This window comes from Hipposideros armiger, unplaced genomic scaffold (assembly GCF_001890085.2).
Source record: "Hipposideros armiger isolate ML-2016 unplaced genomic scaffold, ASM189008v1 scaffold_429, whole genome shotgun sequence".
In the NCBI taxonomy this organism is placed as follows: domain Eukaryota; kingdom Metazoa; phylum Chordata; class Mammalia; order Chiroptera; family Hipposideridae; genus Hipposideros; species Hipposideros armiger.
Genome location: NW_017731779.1, coordinates 1371013 through 1386095, shown reverse-complemented (window position 1 = coordinate 1386095; position 15083 = coordinate 1371013). Strand labels below are relative to the sequence as shown.

The 15083-nt window shown below is 42.9% G+C and overlaps 1 protein-coding gene across 4 annotated transcripts in view; it reads left to right on the top strand.

Moving 5' to 3' along the window:
• PDCD1LG2 (programmed cell death 1 ligand 2) overlaps positions 1–13400 on the top strand; it is a 68167-nt gene extending 54767 nt beyond the window's left edge. For 2 of the 4 annotated variants that reach the window (XM_019664731.1, XM_019664730.1), the window contains one exon: positions 12688–13400. In XM_019664731.1, the coding sequence (XP_019520276.1) occupies positions 12688–12693 (6 nt within the window). In that variant the 3' untranslated portion in view covers positions 12694–13400. Of the gene's footprint in view, positions 1–1874; positions 1915–12687 lie in introns of those variants that run through there. The other 2 variants (XM_019664729.1, XM_019664728.1) reach the window with 1 other exon arrangement.
• Positions 13401–15083: the final 1683 nt, after the last annotated feature.

Here is a 15083-nt window from a genome sequence, read left to right as displayed (position 1 = left end):
ATTAAGAAATAACCACTGTTCTATTAATGCACAAAGGGTAACTGAATAGTTTAAGACTGAACAGAATCATCTTATTCAGTGGCATTTCAGCTAGTTGTTCTTACAACCTTACATTGTTCCATATCTTTCTTGGAGAACAAAGATGGTATCTGCTATACAGCTAAAGAACAATTATGTAGCCTTTCATCTGTCTATATTGCTAAGCACTCCTAGGGAATACTGCACAGGACATGTGGGCTTACACACTTAGAAGCATGGTTAAAATTTAACAGCAAGGGGAAGATATTCAACTGTGATGTAATCAACAGCTGTTTTTGCAACAATTATTAAGCGCATTGGTGGTGGCTACGGATCAAGGGTAATGCTGAGGAAATTGAAGTCTCTTCATGAGATTGTCAGGCTTGGAGCTAGAATTTGTAGAAGAGAAAGGCTGTGATCTGGAGGTCAGGAAAAGTGGGTTTGCTGAAATCATTCAGGCTCGTTGGATGGAAGGCTTAAGCCATGGGGAAATGGTGTGTTGGGGACTGACAGACCTGGGTCATGTTGTAAACTGGGTATTTTTAGCTTTCTTGGAAAAGCTGCCTTCCTTTCGTAATACAAGAATTGCATGTGGTAATGCATGAGTTCATAAGTTCTCTAAAACGATGATGGGCAAATCATAAAAATTTCTAAATAACTTTGTATCAGCTACTCAGAATACTTAGAGCTATTCATTTTAGAATTCTGCTGAATATATCCCCAAAATTCCGGAGGCACCAATTATGAAAACAACCATAGAGAATCTTGAAATACCAGGGTCTGTGCCTGGCTTGTACATAAGACATGGCAGCTCCTAAGCACAAAATATAATGGAAGGGACTGAAATTGGTCCCTGCAGCCTTCCTATCTCTCACCATTTCCCTGAAAACCATGCATAAAAATACACCCTGTCATCGTACACAGAACCAAGGAAACAAATGCAGCCTTGGCCTGGACTTGAGGTTCAGTTACATTGAGCTTCTCTGAATCAGCAATGAGATTTTTCTTGACTCAGGAAAGTTTCAACACTGGCAGTCCTGATTGAAACACCCATTCCTGAGAAACAAAAGTCCTGCATTCCTGTAAGTCGGTCTGCTTGACCTACAGTGAGTTTCAAGGGGAGAGAGGCCCAGTATTTGCCTGAGTATCTTGAGCATGAAGTCTTTGTATAAGTGACTCCTGCAACTGCTCAGCGTAAGGAACAAATGGTGAAAGGCCTGAGAGCAGGTGTGGTAAAGTCAGATGCCCACCAGGGCCAGGCAGGTGATGTAATGCTTCAAAAAGGCCTAGTGTAACCAAACGGAGTGGTGAGACTGCGACGAATTGGAGAGCGTGTTCCCTATCAATTTACACTAACCTAACGTTGCCGGAGAAGATGGAAATCCAGATTTTTATATAAAATGTCCTAGTAGTTATTTAATGCTGGCTGAAAGTATTTCAAATACCAAGCAAACCAAATAAAATATGCCCATAGACTAATTGAGCCTGTCAATGACAGTTTACAACCTCTCTTCTAGACAGAAAATACAGTCAGGAAAGAGTTTAGGATCTGAGTAATGAAGGCAAAAACATCTCTTTGAGGGACTGAAAAATGCTCAAAGTCTTGCTTGCTGCCATCCTAAATGTCTCACCCTATGGCCTTCCACATGGTTTAAATATAGCACTATTATAGAGAGACTTCTTTGGATTAACAGGGTATCACAGCCATTTTTAACCCATGCATCTCCTTATAAACAGAAAAATCTCACACCCTCTTTTAATGGTATCTGAAATTCAAAGTAAAGCAACTATACTGATTAAAAGTCAAATTAAAGAAATGGAATTAATCTCCTTCCTCCCACCCCAATTATATATAGTCACCCTGTCTGTCTGCTAACTGAGGAAGGAAGAGTGAAGTTGGTAAGAGAGTGATGCTCCTCCCCTCTCCCTCACCCCTTTCTGTCACTTACTTGAGAATATGTGGCCTGATGTAAAGAGATCAGCATCACTTAAAATATACATCATAAAAGACACACATAGGAATATTCCTGGTACTGTTACTTATAATAGCAACAAATTAGAAATAATCAAATATGAATCAATAGAAGAATAGATGAATAGGAAGATTATCCAATAATTAAAACAAAAGCACCAAAACTAGATGTATTTTTGAGATGGATAAATCTGAACAATATAATTTTGAGAGGAAAGATAGATTGCAGAAAGATATAGACCACCTATGACTATTGTAGAGAGTTTAAACACATGCAAACAACCCCTAAGCAGTGTTTATGGAAACAGTCATGTGAATTACAAGTACAAAAACAGCATAGAAATGATGAACACCACATTTAACCTCTTAAACTGCGTGGTAGGTATAGAGATGTTCATTATATTATTGTCTATACTTTGTTTTATGCCTGAAATATTTATTTTTATAAAAAAGAGGTCATAATTAAAATGCAAAAAGATTTAGATTCAAGTTATTTTGTGAGCTAGATACAAAATCTTAAGTAAGATCCACCCCCTCTCCTGGCTTCAGTTTTGTCATCTATAAATTAAGAAGGTTGGACCAAATCCAGGAGGGCAAACAGGCCTCATGTCAGGTGCAGGGAATGCCTAGCGCAGAGATGAGGATGGTTCGGGAGACCATTTCTAGGTGGGGAGTGCGTTGATTGATGAATGATGGCTGCCTTGGGTCTGGGATGGGGAGAAGTAATAGACTTTGGCCATGTATTTGCCAAATGTGAAGTAGATGCTCTTTAAAAAAAAAACCACTATGTATTTATCTGTGTTTCTGTTCACCTTTGTCCTGTACATACATATTTTAACACTTACATAATGTTGACACATTACTTTGTGTTCTATATGTTTCAGCTGCATTCGAAGTTATTTTTGGATTGATCCAAGTCTAATAATCTATAGAGATGGAGTTCTAAGAGAAAATTGGCCCATTTTTACTTGGCATAACGTTTTATAGTTACAGTTAAGACAAATGCCAATGTGTTACATGTCAGTAGGTGTTTTTTCAAGTTCCTCCCCTATAAAGTTGTTCACCAGTTATTAACTCTTTATTGAGCACTAATTTAACATTTTGGATACTATCTCCTGGGAACAAGAGGGAGCAGGACATGGAGATGCTGATTTTGGGAAGAGGATAGGCCCGGGGCCCAGAGTTTAGAAAGCCAAGAAAACTTGGTACCTGTTGCTGGGGGTGAGGGGCACTTGACGCTTCTCCAGAGAAACAGAACCACAGAACCATGAGGAGACTGGCAGGTGTGAAATCTGTAGGGCAGGCTGGAAGGCTGGCAACTTAGGGAAAAGTTGAATGTCCAGTTTTGAGTCTAAAATCTGTAGAGCAGGCCAGCAGTCTGGGAGCTTCGGTAGAATTTCTATATTAGTCTTGAGGCAGAAGTCCTTCTTTCCTGGAAAACCTCAGTTGTTGATATTAAGGCCTTCAACTGATTGAGTGAGGCCCACCCACATTATAGAAGGTAATCTGCTTTAAAGTCAATTGATGGTAAATATTAATCACATCTACAAAATACCTTCACAGCAACACAGCAAACAAATTAATGTTTGATCAACAAGTGGCACAATAGTCTAGCCAACCTGACACATAAAATTAACCATTACAGGCACCAACAGATGGGAAGGGGCACTCTTGGCTGGAGTAAGTCAATTCATTACACCTCGCTGGCCTTTAAAAATAGAATTATGTTTCCATCTATTGCCTGGTCCCTGGAGTCAGTCGTTCAAGAGGCCACAGCTCTGTCTAATACCTGCTTATCCATGAACCTGCCACCCCAGATATGCATACAAACTAACTGTTTAGGGGTTTTGTTTATTTCAGCAGGATTTTTTTTTCTCAGCTCACTGGCTGTCAGTCTTTCAGCAACAAAAGGACACCTGTGGTTTGAGAATCTGCCACTCTATGTATTTTGAAATAATAAATAGCTGAGTAAATCTAGAGGGGGGGAAAATAAAACAATCTTGTAGCCAAAATAACTTGATAAAATCCAAGAGACGGTTTTGGAAATGACTTCTTAGTAAAATGAAGAGATTACATGAGCTAGGTTTGAGTTTCGGAATATCTTGTTTTCCTTGCCAACACCCAATGAGGAATTGAAATATTTATAGATAGCTTTGAAAAGCCCCTGTAAGTGGAGTCAGCACACATGGCTAGATCCAATCCTCTCCATACTGTCTCATCACCATGCCAACCTCTTGCCTCTAGACTAGATCCAAACTCCTTCACATGGCTTCTCAGGCCTTCCGCCATCCTTACCCCTCTCATATTCCTATGCAGCATTCATTCCCATCTCTGTGCCTGTGCTCCCGTTGTGTCTTCTGCCCAGAGTGCCCCCTCCTCCCCCATTCCTTCTTGCTTACTCAAATTCAAACTTCTGGCAGGGTCAATTATTATTATAATAATGCCCAGACCACTGTTCTAAATTATTTAGAGGTACTAACTCATTTAATCCTCACAGTAACCCTATGAGGTATATACTTCCTCCCACCGCCCGCCAATTTTATAGATGAGGAAATATTTGTGCAAGGTCATCTGGCTAATAAATACAAGGGCCAATAAATGCACCCAGGTATCCAAGTCCGGAGCCCACCCCTATCCACTACATTATACTCCCCTGTTTAATCTGTAAGGCTCTCACCTCCAACTCACCCCTCTTTATTTTCCCTCTGCATTGTACACACAGTCTATACCACTCTTTTCTTTTTCTTATACTCACAGTTATGGTTTATAACAGCAAAAGGATACAGATTGAAGTCAGCAAAGTGGAAAAGTGTTTGGGGTGAAGTCCAGGAGAAACCAGGCTCAACTTTTGAGGAGTCTCCTCTCAGTGGAGTTGTACAAGGATATACTTAGTTCCCCCCAGAAACTACCTGTGACAACACATGCCAAGTGTTGCCAACCAGAGAAACACATCCAAGCCTTGTTGTCCAGGGGGCCAGTTGGGTAGGCATGCAGTGCCCATGTGACCGATCTTAGCCACTCAGCCTCTAGCTCCCTGCCCCACTTGAGGTCAAACCCATACAGCATGGCCCAGGGCCTCAGGCATACAAACACAGGCATTCATCATAAGCCATCCATGCTGTTAGCATAAACTACCTGGTCAAACTGATACAATGGGGCCCAAGCTTTGGGCATTGAAAGAAACTCTTATCAAGCAGGATATTCCATGGGCTCAAAGGTTATCTCCTAGGAGCTGGGTCAAGGCCCAGTCCTGTGGACCAGCCATTCCTTTGGAATGTGCAGGGTTTGAGCACCCCAGGCCTAATGAGTTAACCCTTTTCTGCACAAATACCAATGAGCAGACCCTCAACATGGCCCCAACTGAGCCTGTTCTGTAATTAATTTATTTGGTATTAATCTGACTTCTCCTTAAATATCATTGTACTTAATTAGCATATACTTGCAGAAATATACATACATATATATGTACATATATAGACATACATGCATACTAACATGTATATTAACATATATCTTAATTATGCCTCAGAGTTGGGCCATATGTTAATTTAACAAAGAGTTAATGAACATTTACTGTGTGCTCGATGCGGGGCTTTACTGGGAATGCAAAGATGAACACGATAGACAACTGGTCCCTGTCTTCAACAAGTTTGTAATCTAGTCTAGTTACAGGCCAGTGTTTTGATTTTGGCACATAAAAAATTCTTCTGCGCTAACCATCTATTGCAAAGGTTGACAGGGAAAAGAGAGGGCGGTGGAGTGAAGATAATAAAGGTGTGGGTGAGAAAGCACCTTCTCTATAGTCAGCTCTGCCCCCTTTTTTTTCCTCTCAACTTTTTTTTTAATTCGTTTCAGGTGTACAAAACAATGTATTAGATATTACACCCCTCACCAACTGATAACCCCCCTTCACCAATCTACTAACCCCCTGACATCGTATATAGCTTATACCACTCTTGAAGCGCATGATCATAGCATTATTTTCTGGCTCCTTCCACGGGTACATAGTTTATGTCTACCTGATCAATGTAGCGAAGTGAGATATTAAGGTAGTGTCTTCCTCTTCCATCAAAAACCCATTACATCGTAGAAGGGTTGTACTTTCATTAGGCACCTATTAAATGAGAATTAACCCAAGTACTTTATTATCCATCGATGTATATTATCTAAAAAGGGGTAGGCAAACTATGACTAGGGGACCAATAGTTTTTGTAAACAAAATTTTATTGAAACAGAGCTCATCGTTTCCATATTGTCCCCCCAACTTTCACACCCCTTCCCCTGCTTCTGATGGCAGACTTGAGTAATTGCAACAGAGATCATATAGCCCATAAGGTCTAAATTTTTTACCATCTTGGGTTTTACAGAGAAAGTTTGCTGCCTCCTGACCTAGAGGTTCTCCCTGGCTTTGTGCCTCCTCCCATAGCTGATGTACTTGTTCCTGTACTAAATGATCTAATGCCACCCCCGACTCCTACCTCAGCTTCATGAAGCCTGAGGACAGAGTCCCACTGGGAAGTACTTAGGCCCAGCCAGCTTAGGCTCTCACTCTCCTACACGCATTCTCTGCCATCACAGCTCTGCCTCACCCCCAAGCCACTGTGCTGGGATGGTGTCACGCTCCAGGCTCATGTTCTTACTCAGCATCACCTTGGGAGATTCAGTCTTGGAACTTGCCTTAAGCATGTCCATCATACTTCTGACAAGACTTTTATTCAGATAAATATTCTCCCTTCCCACTTAAGAAGGAAAGGGCTTGCTGGTTTTGCCTCACTGACCAGAGACTGAAGCGAGACCCAATGATTGAGTGAGTGTCCAGCAGGGCTCAGTAGCTCAAGCAACAGCTGCTCAGGGGTGGGTTTTCCAGCCACAGCTCTGCCCCCTGACTTTGGGGGAAACTCTGGGAAAGGCGTTGCCTATTTTTATTCTTGTGGAAATCCACACTTCTCAGTCTCCCCTGATGGACCTTCAAGGCCTTAACTTCAATATTAGAAAATAAAAAATGTCAAATTAAGTGTGGCCAAAGAGATAGCCCATTCCCACCCTTCTCTGTCATGGATGTGGTGGTCATTAGTGTTATTTCTCCTATTTCCTGGATCTCTTGCTTTTGTGTACATAATAGGATGGCACTTCTCTGAAATTAATTGGTTGTTAGGTATGGTCATGTGACTTGTTTTGATCAACTAAATGTGAGCATAAGTGATGTATGTTACTTCTAGGTAGACTATATAAGAGCTAGTGTATGCTTTGACATATTTTCTTTTTCCATCTGGCATGGTAACCAGCAACATTTGAGGTAGTGATTATACATCAGCATGATTCTCTGAGTAACAACAAATAACAGAGCCCCCTGCCGACCCTCAATGGCCATGGAACATGAGCAAGAATAAACCTTAGTTTTTTATATTGAGATTTTGAAACTGTTTGTTATCGCAGCATAAACTAGCCTGCCGTGACTGATACAACAGGGAAAAACTGGGACGTATATTCAATAGACCACATGTTATCATTTAAAATTCTATTTCTGAGGAATAATAATGTGAGGAAATGCTTTCTACATAGGAAAAAAGAAAGCAAAGTGAGAGATAAAAATATACTTATCATTAATGCTCTACTTTTATTTTATTTTTTTATTTTTTAAAAAGATTTTTTTTTCTTTTCTTTATTGTTTTATTACTAGTTTCAGGTGTACAGAACAATGCAATAGTTATCCTTTACACCCCTCACAAAGTGACAACTCCCCTCCCCCCATCCACTGCCCTCCCACCCCCGATATCATACTTATCTATTACAAGTCCATTGACCCCATTCCCACACTCTACTCCACGTCCCGTGACTATATGTATATATAATTATAGTTGACATACAATATTATTCAACATCAGCCACCGCACTGTATTCCCAAAGCTGATGTTGAATAATATTAATGGTCTACTTTTAAAGTACTTTTAGCATACTCACCATACTCCCTTTTTCCCCCCAAAAGGGAAGTATAAACATTAAAATGCCCATAATCACTGGCTTTATGTTATGGAACCTTGTATTGTTTTCTTCATTTATGTTTTCTGAATTTTCTTTGTAGTTTAATACATTTTTTTTAAGGTTTTTATTGGGGAATTGGGGGTATGGGAACAATGCTGGGGAATTGGGGGAGGAGAACAGACAAGTTGCTATCCTTTTTATTCTTCAGTATAGTTGTGGAGAACGTTGCTTTACTGGCCCAAGTTGGCACCATCATTACACTCTTCCCGGGTGAGGCAGATCAGTCGCCGGCTTCTGGACGGCCACTCACTGCGGCTGCTGGCTGCTCACGCTGGCTGCTGGCTATATACGGTAGCCCTTGGCAACCCACTGCCGCAGGGGCTGCAGCCTACACCATCGCCGGCAACTCACGGCAGCCCAGCTCCAGGTCGAGCTGTTGTTCAGCATCTTAGCTATGGAGGGCAGTTTCACTGGCCCTCATATGTGGGATCCGAACCGGGGCCCTCTGGCATCCCAAGCCAGTTCTTAACCATTGCGCCACTCGGCCGGCCCTAGTTTAATACATTTTTAACTGTCCCAATGTATCACTTTTAAGTACCCAGGGATGATTGTTAGGTGAAGAACTAACTTTCTGAAGCCCTTTTAACCATTCCCCTACTCACCTCTCTAGATGCCAGTAGTGAAATGCATTACACTGGGCTCTTCACTGGGTCCTTGTCAACTTTACGGAGGGAAATACTATACACCCTTTCAAAGACACATACAGTGTCTTAGTTGCTTTGCAGAGATTCCTAGCCCAGCCAATCTAAAAGGGATGGATACATACTGCAAGGAGGTAAGAGATGAGGTATCTTACACAAGGTAATCTTATCACTTAGTGGTAGAACTGGAGCTAGAATCCAGGCCACCTGAGTCCTTGTCTATGGCACACTGCCCTTTCCATTTGTGGAAGTTCTTCTTGCAGATAACCTTGCTCCCTTGTGTTGCCAGTTGGGCCCATGGCTTCTTGCTCTTATGTAGGCAACCAAGCTGTCAACCAGTCTAACTGTAGGAGTGGATTCTGATACCTTCGGTGTATATATATATATATATATATATATATATATATATATATATATATATATATATAATATCATTCTTCCTTTAAAAAGAGATATTCTGGGCTGGCCGAGTGGCGCGTTGGTTAAGAACTGGCTTGGGACCCGGTTCAGATCCCACATATGAGGGCCAGTGAGACAGCAAAAGATAGCAACTTGTCTGTTCCCCTTCCCCCAATTCCCCAGCGCTGTTCCCATCCCCCAATTCCCCAATAAAAATCTTTTTAAAAAAGAGAGATATTCTAGTCATCAAGCTGTGGTTCATTAGAGCTTACAAAACATATGACCTGATTTCCTCATTTTAGAGGTGGTGAGGTTGAGACTAAGGGATGTTAAGCAATTTTCTTGAATGAAATTATGACAAAAAAACCAAAGGTCTTGTGATTGCCAATAAAGTACTATTCATTCATTCATTCATTCATTCACTCAAACATGTATTAAATGTCTGCTATTTTCAAGACTCTGTGTCAGGTAGGCTGTGTGGAAATTGTAATGGTGAATTAAGTACATTAGTCATCCAAGATTCTTACAATTGAGTATTGGAGATAAGGTACTCAAAAAACTGTTCTTATTGGCGTAGTTTGGGTTAAAATTAAAAGAGACCCACTTTCTGTATACCCCCTTGCAATTGAGCCAATCTCTATGTTGTTTTATTTTTTACATGAGCCTCTTGTGTTCCCCATAAGGACTTCCACCTGACAACTGACCACACCCTCAGCATTCCACAATGGCACCATGGAGGTGTCTCCTTGCCCCTTTCCTATTCCAGTGTTTTCCAATCTCTTCTTTTTTCTTTATTTGCCATTATAACCCCTTTAAAGAGGAAACATTACACAGAACACCTACATACACTGAGTAGGAAAAACTTCAGCCCTCTTCCTGTGTTTGTCATTGACCTTCACACTTACTACCACACTCACAACACTTCTGACACCAGGTGTGTGGGTGTTTCCCCCACCAAGAAATTTTCTGCAGCCCCAACTGGGTGTCCTACAATTTAACTCAATCATGACACTATCTACCTGGAGATAACATGAGATCCCACGGGGTACAGTTCAGTACCACAAGGCTGCCCTCCCTGCCCCCGCTCCACTTCCGATGCCAAAGGCAAGTCCAGGCTGTCACCTGTGCTTCTCACCAATAGGCTATGAATCTGAGGTTCCCAGGATCCCCTCCTTAGATTGCATTAATTTGCTAGAGCTCAGGACAGCAGTTTACTTACTGTTTACCAGCTTATTGTAAAAGGATATAATAAAGGATACAGATGAACACCTAGATGGAAGAAATGCGTAGGGCAAGGTGTGTGGGAAGGGGCTCGGTGCTTTCATGCTTTCTCTGTGAGTCACTCTCCCAGCACCTCTGTATGAAGCTCTCTTAACCCCTAATTTGAGGGTTTTAATGGAGCCTTTTTCACGTAGGCACAACCAATCTTTAACCCCTCTCTGGAGAATGGGGGATGGGGCTGAAAAATCCAAGTTCCTAATCATAGCTCAATCTTTCTGGTGACCAGTCCCCATCCAAGAGCCCACCAAGAGTCATCTCATTAGAACAAAAGACATTGCTATTACCCAGGAAATTCCAAGGGATTTAGGAGCTTGTCAGGAACCTGGGTGAAAAACCAAACATTAGAACAAAAGATATGTCTAGTGCTCTTATCACTTAGAAAATTACAAGGGTTTTAGGAACTCTATCAGGAACTAGGGGCAACGACCAACATATATATTTTTTCTGTTATCTCACAAAATTGATTGAAGCAGTGGTGAAATGCAGGTGGGGGATATAACCATCCTGCCATAGGTTCCTGCAAACACCTCTAAAGTACCTATTTGAAACATATTTGAAAAATCATGCAGCTCTCAAATTATCACCTTGTTCTGAAGCCCATCTTAAGGATCTATCCTCAGAATCCCTAGAAATTCCCCTCCACATTCAAGCGGCCTGTCCAAACAGAGCACAGCTGTCCTTGGGAGGGAGGAAGGGGCAGGAGGAGTTATGAACAGCCTCACTCACCTGGGCTCATGAATTTTTAATTGTGTGAGAAGTCAGTGTATTTTTATAGTGACCTATGGCTTACAAGAGGCACAAATAATACATGAAAGTTCGGAGCGGGGGAAACTATCAATTTAGGCTGGGGATAACCGGGGAAGAGGAACGGTTTCATGGAGGAGGTGACATTTAAATCAGGCAGACACAGAAATAGCAGGCTGTTTTAGATAGAGGGGACACAGGAGGTAAGGCAAAGAGTCAGGGAGACATGAGGCACCTGTAGGAAAAGGTACGTGATCCTAGTTTGGAAAGAGCCAGCTGTGAGAAAAGGGGAAAGAGACTGTCAGGGGCCATATTGTGAACCATGAATTCCAGGCAAAGGAGATTAGATTTTACTCACTGGGCATGAGTGCCTCAGTCAGGTCTCAGCAGGAAACAGGGCATACTCAGAAGGAGTGAGCAGCCAAGTGTATAAGTGTTTAGTATCTACAAAGACATGAACAGGGTTAGGGGAGATCAGGGAGGGATATTGCGCACCCTGAAACTAGCAAGGTTAGGGAAGAGCTAACCGTCCCTAGGCCTGAAGGGGAAAGGGGAGGCCGCAGCTAGCAGAACCCTGGTGGGACCAGCAAGGGAAAAGGGCCATCCACAAGGAGCTATGGCCTTTGACAGAAGGATTAAGTAAACTTGCAACCTTTCTGGGAGGTTGCTGAGGAATACATACCCCAAGCTCACTCTCCTACCCACTGCAATCTCCTTTCTCCCCTAGGCTGAGGGAAAGAATGGAATGGAAGCTGGGGGGGGGGGGGCGGGTAGCCCAGTGACCCAGTCCACATTGTCAATCTCCTGGGGGCATGAGCGGGATAGAGCAGAGTGGAGAATGAGTCTGCGGGAACAAACAGAAACATCTGGAGCAATGGGGAACCATGAAAGGTTCTGAATAGGGGAGCCCCATGAGTCATGCTCCAGTAGTACTGAGCTGTCTGCAGCCCAGAAAATGGAGGGATGAAGGCTCTTGCAATAGGTCTGGAGAGAGAGGCTGAAGACTTGGACGAGGGCTATGGTAGAGATGGTAGAAAGAAAGACAGATGAGCTTTTTAAAGATTTATTATTTTTTTTTAATTGGGGAATTAGGGGATGGGAACAGTGCCAGGGAATTGGGTTGTTGTCCTTTGGTTCTTCAGTCTAGTTGTGGAGGACGTTGCTTCACTGGCCCAAGTTGGCACCATCATTGCACTCTTCCCAGGCGAGGCAGATCAGTCGTCGGCTTCTGGATGGCCGCTCACAGCAGCTGCTGGCCGCTCACACTGGCTGCTGGCTAGACACGGTAGCCCATGGCAACCCACTGCCACAGGGGCTGCAGCCTACCCATCGCTGGCAACTCACGGCAGCTCAGCTCCAGGTTGAGCTGTTGTTCAGCATCTTAGCTGTAGAGGGCAGTGTCACTGGCCCTCGTATATGGGATCCGAACCAGGGCCCTCTGGCGTCCCAAGCCAGCTCTTAACCAACACGCCACTCAGCCGGCCCCAGATGAGCTTTTTAAAGTAGTTTTTCACTCTGATCTATTTTTGAGAAGTTATATATTTTCTGATCTGAAAAGTGATTTTCCTATTTGTGGATTTTTCTTCTCAGGTTTGAACCTGTGGTCTCAGGAGCTTAGATGACCTGATGGGACATCCTCAAGAAGCTTCTGGGCTCTGGAAAAGAATCCCTTGGCCTGCAGAACTTGTTTGTACCTTCTAAATGCCTTTGTACAGCCAGCACTTTAATCTGAAGACTACAACAAGACTAGGCAGCACGGGCCGAGAGGAAGTCAGTCTTCTCACCCTTCATCGATCCAAGCCCTCACCTCTGCAGCCTGTGGCTCTGAGCAAGCACCACTGCACTTTAGAAAATGTCCACATTGGATCCTGGACCCCAGTGCATGTTCTGAGGCTCCTTCATGCTGTCAGACTGAAAACAAAGGGAATTATTCCCCCTAAATTTCCAAAGAACTTTCCAGAAGCAGAGATGAGTGGAAATTTCCATATATGGAAATGGATAGATTGTCAATAGAGTTAATTTTATCTATAGTTTCCTCTGGGTCCTGGAAAAACCTATTGAGACTGTCAGATCACAGACAGGGCTTTATATCCAAAGTTAAGCCATAATTGATATGTTTTATGGCTTACTGGGATCTTGAAAGCAGTTGAGTTTTTCTAATTAACAGAAAGCATTTAAGGACACAGAATGGCTAACTACAAATTATGGAGAAAAGTCACTGAGTAATTTGGTGAGACCTAAATCTCAAAGCATTTGTTTTACCTGTAATGGCACCATGTTGAATGGTGGTTTTGTTGCTATGGGAGGGGTTTTTTTTGGGGGGGGGGTTTAAGATTTTATTGGGGAATTGGGGAAAGGGAACAGTGCTGGGGAATCGGGGGAAGGGGAACAGACAAGTTGCTGTCCTTTTGTTCTTCAGTCTAGTTGTGGAGGACATTACTTCACTGGCCCAAGTTGGCACCATCATTGCGCTCTTCCCGGGTGAGGCACATCAGTCGCTGGCTTCTGGATGGCCACTCACGCTGGCTGCCGGCTACACACAGTAGCTTATGGCAGCCCACTGCAGCAGGGGACTGCAGCCTACACTGTCGCCGGCAACCCACGGCAGCCCAGCTCCAGGTCGAGCTGCTGCTCACCATGTTAGCTGCAGAGGGCAGTGTCACTGGCCCTCATATGTGGGATCCGAACCGGGGCCCTCTGGCATCCCAAGCCAGTTCTCAACAAACGCGCCACTCGGCCCTTGTTATTTTTAACTACATCTTCCCTTCCAAAAATTCTGTGTGTGTTGTTTTTTTGTTTTTTTGTTTTTAATGTCAGAAACCAATGATGTACATTTAAAATTCTTGGCACACTAATATGCTATGTCTGCAAAGAGTTCAGATGAGTAGCCATAATGGTCAAAGCCCCAAAGTAAGGTTCTTTTCCTGGCCCTCTATATGACTTTAAACTTAACCTTTCAGTGGCTCCATTTCTACCTCTGTGATATGGTGATACTCACTAGTCAAGGCCTTTGATTGTTGGCACTATAGAAATCCTGTAGGATCCTCTTATATGTGGGTCAAGGGGGCTGGGGAGTGTAGCTAGGGGCAGCAGCAACAGGTTAATCATGTTAAATCTGGTCTCTATGCTGACACCGTGAAGCTCAGGGCATTAGTTCACTCATCAACTATCCAAATATGTATATTAGCGAGTAAAACAGAGTCTGAAGTTAGTGGGCCTAAAGCAAGCTGTTTAAGTGGTGCTCAGACTAAGAAGAATTTAGAGTTAATGGGAATGAAGGGGTATGAAAGTAAGTAACAGATAAATTTTATAATGCCTCGGTTCCTCATTTCTCTGTACAAATTAAAGCATTCCTTTGAAGAATAAAACTCAGTTGCTTATTCTTCGAAGTGCTCCAGATGTTTTACTTTTGGCCAAGTGCCCAACCAGGGCCCATTTGTGTCAGTAAGTTTAATACTCAATCAGGCCACTTGGCTCCCATACGTTTGAAAGCCTTTCAGGCACACTTGGACACCCTCTTCGGAAGGCTGGGATCTCAGGGCTGTTTCTCAGGTCCTCTGTGTTGGTCTAGGATCCCTGCTGGAAAAGCGGCACCTCCCAATGCTGTGGAGATCAGGGCAGGCAGTCAATGCCTTCTCTCTGAGAAAGCAAGCCTAACCATGCTGGGCCCAACCTCCATCCAGATATGTGATTGGCATGATAAATCCTTGGGTGGTGGTGTTTGTTAAGAACCCGGTAGCATAATGGCTTCTGTCAAAATAACACCATTTTGGGTCCTAGATGGGGGCATTTTTTAGAATATCAAATAGGGAGAGGGATTCCCAGCTCCAGTATCTCCAAATTCAGGCTTATTCAGGGAAGAAGGCCATAAGGCAGTGTGTCCTACTATGAGAAATGTTCTATACTACAACACACTACCATAATGTCTAACATATAATATATTAAATACTTACTATATGCCTAATATTGTTTATCCTTTTACATAT